Genomic DNA, 6,337 nt, shown 5'->3' with positions numbered 1-6,337 from the left:
GAACCAGAAAGCCTATTTTCAGACATTTACTGTAATCTACCTGATCAAAAAAAACATTTATTAGGAACATTTTACTGGGGCACGTGCGACGCCCCTGGTGTGAAAAGAGAGAGACTGTGGAGTGATAATTATAAAATGATGTTTCACAGGTGTAACTGAGTAATTAACTTATTATTTACAAACAAATAAATCAAATTTAAAACAAACAAAGTGAACATTTTTAACACATTTATTAGCCTCCATTGAACATTTCTAATGGAAAGTAAATGAATCAAAGAAGCTTGTTTCTTCTACATTGATTCTTCAATGCTGGTTCATTTCACACACACATAGGGCCTATTTTCTTTACAGTTCACATCATTCCAGTTGCCATCTGTTGAAAGACAGAGAAAATATAGTTGTTTTTATCATTTGTGTATTATGAAAAAAATAAATAATGTTTATTTAGTATGGTAGACACAGAAATATTAGTATTTGATGTCTAGAAAACAATCAGCAACAATGTTTCTGTGATGAAAAAGTTATTTTCCAGCTTCTGGATTTACAGTATGACATGAAGCAGTATCTACTAATCTTCTGATGGATGGACTTACACAATTCAGATTGATGGATCATTTATCATGTTATTTCATGAGCATTAACAGAAGTTACTTACGGACAGAGTTCATCTCAACGCAGAGCTCAACTGTCCCGTTACTGGGTTGTCCAGGAGACCATATTCGATAGTTCATTTGGGTTCCATCACTCCAGAACCAACGATAAAACTGTGAACAGAAGAGAAAAAACAGCATTGTGTTTATGTCCACAGCTTTACATGGCTTCGTTTTATCTTTATTTATCTAAAAGATGATTCCTCATGAACCCTAACCCCACTTTAAACATGTCAGAAATCTAAACAGAAATGAACAGAAATTATTTCACAGAAAGGGTATCAGTAAAGAATATGTGAAAACTGTGTAAGAAAGTGTTAAATCACTCAGTTATCTCTATCAGCCACACTATTTCACATCGAGTTTCACAATACTCAAGTATGACATCATCATGGTGAGCGGTGCCTCTCATGGCTGCCAATGCACTAAACTAACTGTTCTGAGGACCAAAAATACATGATAAAAACACATCTATGTTCATGTGTTTTGAAAAATGTATTAAATGAGTTTTAATGTAAATGCCCAGTAGCACAGAAAGTATGATTGAAAAATGATTGCATACACCCTTATGGCCTCCGATCCAGGCAGGTGTTGATGCATGAGTTGTTTGTCTAACCAGCTTCTGTATAAAGATGTACTCATCATGGCTGTGTACAGAAGCAAGGTTCCCTTTATTGTTCAAACACCCAAACTGTAAAGATGGAGACATGAGCAAACACGAAGAAATTAATATTCCAAAATCTGTGACATTCCTTCAGTTATCATCGAAACAATGTTTACTCACTGTGCTGTTCATTTTTTGTTTATTATTTTACCCGTGAAATATAAAATCTGACATTTGAGGTGGGACTACTTTTCTAGAAAAGGTTCTGGTTATACTGTATATAGATTAGATATAACTTCACATAGATAAAGTTTTTAAGTGATCATCACATGATAACATGAAATGTGTTGTGTCTGTATTTTCAGATCATTATGATGTTTCAGTATTATCACAGTGATGTTTGTTCACATCCTGGAGCTCCACTGTCATTTCTTTACTGTTAACATATATTTTAAACTGAGGAACAAGTTGAAATGACTTTCCTATGATAAGGTGTCACAGATGTTTACAGATTTAATCCAAGAATATTCTTATATTATTTTTATGTCATATTAGAAGCTGAATGTATCATACCTCGGCTCCATCCCACGAGTATCTGGAACTGAAAAACTTGAAGCATCTGCATCCATAGGCAGTCCATCCTGTCTCACAGGCTGTTAAATGGAAGTTTTGTTTGTTATTATCTTGTTACTTTTAATGACCTTTCATGTAATTAAATGAATACCTTTCATTTAAAGGTACACTATGTAACTTTTGGCCCTTTACCGGTTAAAAAACAAAAAGGCATGCAACACTGTTTCAGTTGTGCTTTGGCATTTTTGAGGTTGGAGATTCAGCTGCTCCATCTCTTCCTTTCTTGCTCTTGTAAAAGCAAACCTGTGCCACTCCCACACCAGACACGCGTCAAAGCGGCCGGAGCAACTTTTCTCTATTTACGGATGTGACGAGATGCACAGGTGAGTGATGTATGTCGGAAAACTGTTCTGACATGTTTAAAATATGAACACTTCTAATAGACTTACCATAGTGAATCAGTGAATCATGTTTTGTAAGAAGGACTGATGATGTGTTGACTTTTTTTTTTTTTTTTTTTACAAAAAAGTTACATAGTGCACCTTAAATAAACAAAGGATTTAAAATAGTTTCCAAGATTTTTAAAGCATGCTGGAGAACATGATCATCCGGTGTTATACACACTTGTTAAGGTGGAGAAATGCACAAGTTTTGGACATTTGTACTGTACTAGACATACACACTGACAAGAGAAGAAGACAAGAGAAGACTTACTGCCACAATCTTTATTCTTTTCAACAGGACGCGTTTCCACTTAAAAAGAAAGAAATACACATTTTTAAAACAAAACTGCTAGCAGTAGTGCTAATACAACTACTAATACATATATACTGCAAATTATTACTGGTGTTGTATATTATTGTCAAAATTAATAATATAATATCATTCATAAGAATCAACAACTTTAGGTGATGTTATGATATAATTATTTTTGTTTTATTATCTTAATATTATCATAATAATTAAATAATTAAATAATAATTAGAATTAAAATTACTCAGGTGCACATACTGTATTAGATCATTCCTGCTTCTGATCAGTCATTACAGAGTCCCAGATGTGCTTCAATTCATGTTAAAATAACAGTTCTGATGTGAGACGTGGAATAATAGTTTTACCTGAAGCATTCAAAGCGACCAGAAGACCGAGAGACAGATAGACAGTCCACAACGCCATCGTTTCTCAGAGAACACTGGAACTCTGCATAGATTTAAAACACAATTATACACAAATAATTATTACAAAGATTTGTATTTTTGTGACAAGAACCAGTAGATCAATGTGTACAAACAATGTTTTTATATAGTTTGTACTTGGTGGATCACAGAGCCAGTGCAAGATGAGCATTTATGGTTAAAGAGCAGATTTGTTTTGTTTTTTTTAGGAAATGAACAATGGTTTCTCTAGATAAGACCCTTATTCCTCATCTGGGATCATGTAGAGCTCTTTGAAACTGCATTTAAACTGTAATTTGGACCTTCAAGTCCACTATATGGAGAAAAATCCTGGAATGTTTTCCTCAAAAACTATAATTTCTTTTCAACTGAAGAAAGAAGGACATGAACATCTTGGATGACATGGGGTGAGTAAATTATCAGGAAATTTTAATTCTGAAGTGAAATAATCCTGTTCGCACACTTTGTAAGAAATTAAAAAAAAAAAGATTTTAAATTTTTATTTGAAAATAGAAAAGGTTGTACTGTTGACACACAATGAACTCAACAAACCAGCAAAGACAAGAGGGAAGGAAGCATGATATAACGGGAGCAGAGCACATGAGGAACAGCTGAACACAATCAGGCCAACGAGAACTCGACCCTTGCGCTAATTTTGAGTGGCTCAATAGCGTGATATGATATTATCTGCATTTTATTATTTATTACTATATAATAAGTGTTACGATGTGGTCAGCGGGCATGAAACAAAACTAAACAGAGCATTGAAACAGATAAACCTGACAATAAGCTCATTAGGCTATTGTTATGTTAGTTCCAAACCTTGAATCTCACTCGACGAGAGGCTTTCTGCTGATATTTCTCCAGTATCAGCAATGCTTGCCTTTGTGTGTTCTAGAGACACTGTCACTCAGTGCAGTTACATTGGGACTGTCTTTGAGCAAATCATCAAAGCGTTCATTCAAAGATAGATGTAATGAAACAAGGTGTTGATTATTTTAACTTTCATCTCCACTTCACAAGGGTCAGCTGAGCTGTATTATTACCAGTTTCAATGGCATTGATTCACTGCACTGACCAACACTGATGACATTCATGCAATAACATTGAATACATTCACACAGGCAATAACGTATGGAGCCCCGCACATGATCATTCACTAAACCGTGTGCACAATGTTCCCTCGTCTGAATGATTAACAGATTTACAACACACATACTGTAGAACATTGTAATGTTTAATCAATCAAAATGTAAGAAGTAGAAATATCTGTAAAAAAATGTAAGAAATATTTTCAATTGTCTCTAATCAAGCAGATTTGTGCTTTATAAGCACTAACAGTTTTCATGTTTCTGCATCACTCCAGCAGCTAATACAATCCACGGGAATAAACAACATGAAGAAAAAAACTCTTAAACTGTGAAACACGGGTCAAAGTTCACAAAAACAGTGATTACATCCTTTAACGAACTTAAGCCCCGATAAACTTCATTGAGGTGTATCCTCCAACATTAGCTACTGTTGAATGCATTAAACACGTTAAGCGCTTCTGCATTAATTCGCCTAACAACATAAAACATAATCTACATTCTGAATAACCAAATAATAAAATAAAATCTAAGCTCTGTTCTGAGAATGTTCCAACAGAACTAATATTCCCAGAATGCCCCATGAATCAAAAATGACTAAATGGGTTTTAGTCGGCTAAAAGTGAAATAAATGTAAATAAAATTCAAACCTCAGGAAATGTGCTCCGAACAGCAAACTGAGTGTTTCTGCTGGATAGTATATCAGAGATGTGTCTTGTTTTCTTGAACTCTTGATGTATTATTTTTCCACTACATTGTGGGCTTAAATAAGTGTACTCATGTTACGTAAGGTGCGTGTCAGCCAATCAGAAAGGATCTGCATGTTCCTGAGATGTCTCTAAATCACATGACTCTCAGAAAAACACCACAGAAGTAATTACCACAATTGTTCAAAGCCATGTATTTCATCTTTCTTTTATCATCAACTTTAATCATTATCTAATGATTTCTAAAAGTATCATTATGTAATTATTTTACTTGTTGAGGCATATGACTATTAACTAATTGTTAAGTAATAAGTAATATTAGTAGGATTATCAACCATAATCATAACCACAATGATAAATTACTTAATAATGAGCTGGAAGCTGAAATACATTTCTTTGACCCATTAACACATTAATGTACACTATTAGTACATGTTGTTAAGGATTTATTACCTGATTAGAAATTCACATTTTACTTACTTCATTAATCAGCTATAGGGCCAGATATACTAAACAGGGTAAATTAGCATGAGAATGCAATTCCCAAAAACTGGAAAGTTTTGCGCTGGTGAAAGCTGTTAGTAAATCTGATACAGACCACGGATCATACTCCCACCCACGCCGGTCCCGTTTGGGATGTTGATTCTCAGTTGATATCAGCAGAAAACAAGTTAGAGAGCTGATTCTGATCATGCAAGTGTGAATCTTTTACTCCAGATTCATGCATTAAACACACAGACTTCATTCAGTTTGAGTCACACTAAACAAGCCATTGATCAGGACATGGACAGCCTCTTTAACAAATAAAGATCTGAAGGTAAATGTGGCTTGAACCAATTGCAAACATGACATGCAGTTTTTAACGCCTCCAGGAGATTTTGATAACATGATTTTTAAACTTTTGTGGTATTCTTAGTTGACTGTGGCATTGACACAATATCAATATGCAAAGGTATTTCTATAAAACAGCCCCACTTCCTGTTTGGTTCATGCCCTTGCTAGTAATTTCATTTGAGGGTTTTCATGAGGACAGTGTTGAAACTTTAGTAAAATGATAAATGGAAAGTGAATCAGATTAAAACTGCACAAGGTTCAAGAGAAGAAGTGCAAATGATCAGATTTCAGATTCATCTGTGGTTCCATAAAGTAAATGTTCACATGAATGTCAGCCACTGAAAGTTCATCTAAATTGTATTTCTCATCTGATGAAGCTACACTAAGGCTTTTGGTTTAAAGTAGGACAAACTGAGGTCTCTGAAGAAGGTACAAAAACTCTCTAAAATTTGTTGGGTTATTATTTTTAACCCATGTTCTGTCTTCTTCCAGCACTCTTGCTCTTCTTCACTGTAGTCTTCATCTATCTCATCTCCGTTGGTGATTTCAACATGTTTTCTTCAACCCGTGTATCTTCTCGATAAGCTCTGTTGTTGGTTACAAAACATTAAATTCAGTAACTTAACTTTCACAACTTTTGCTCATGTCATGCTGAGTCAAGTCAAACACATTTGTTTCTACATTAACACCATTTTAGGATTGCAGG

General features: G+C 34.5%; 1 protein-coding gene across 1 annotated transcript; it reads right to left on the bottom strand.

The window, feature by feature from the left end:
- Window positions 1-212: 212 nt before the first annotated feature.
- On the bottom strand, window positions 213-4,824 carry LOC137016609 (galactose-specific lectin nattectin-like). Its single transcript, XM_067380812.1, has 7 exons — window positions 4,741-4,824; window positions 2,946-3,027; window positions 2,542-2,580; window positions 1,828-1,907; window positions 1,213-1,341; window positions 656-764; window positions 213-373 (listed from the first exon to the last, which is right to left on the bottom strand). Exons 2-7 carry the CDS (start codon window positions 3,001-3,003, stop codon window positions 315-317), a joined length of 474 nt encoding a protein of 157 aa, XP_067236913.1. The 5' UTR covers window positions 3,004-3,027; window positions 4,741-4,824; the 3' UTR covers window positions 213-314.
- Between the last annotated feature and the right edge of the window lie 1,513 nt (window positions 4,825-6,337).

Source organism: Chanodichthys erythropterus, chromosome 3 (assembly GCF_024489055.1).
Source record: "Chanodichthys erythropterus isolate Z2021 chromosome 3, ASM2448905v1, whole genome shotgun sequence".
NCBI lineage: Eukaryota > Metazoa > Chordata > Actinopteri > Cypriniformes > Xenocyprididae > Chanodichthys > Chanodichthys erythropterus.
The sequence above is the reverse complement of the archived record's forward strand: the minus strand, read 5'-3'. Positions and strand labels throughout refer to the sequence as shown.

Coding starts and splice junctions, on each gene's coding strand:
- LOC137016609 (XM_067380812.1), bottom strand. CDS start 3,003: ATGGCGTTGTGGACTGTCTATCTGTCTCTCGGTCTTCTGGTCGCTTTG. Junction 1,908..2,541: donor AAAGAATAAAGATTGTGGCA/GTAAGTCTTCTC, acceptor TCCATTTAACAG/CCTGTGAGACAGGATGGACT. Junction 374..655: donor CGTTGAGATGAACTCTGTCC/GTAAGTAACTTC, acceptor GTCTTTCAACAG/ATGGCAACTGGAATGATGTG.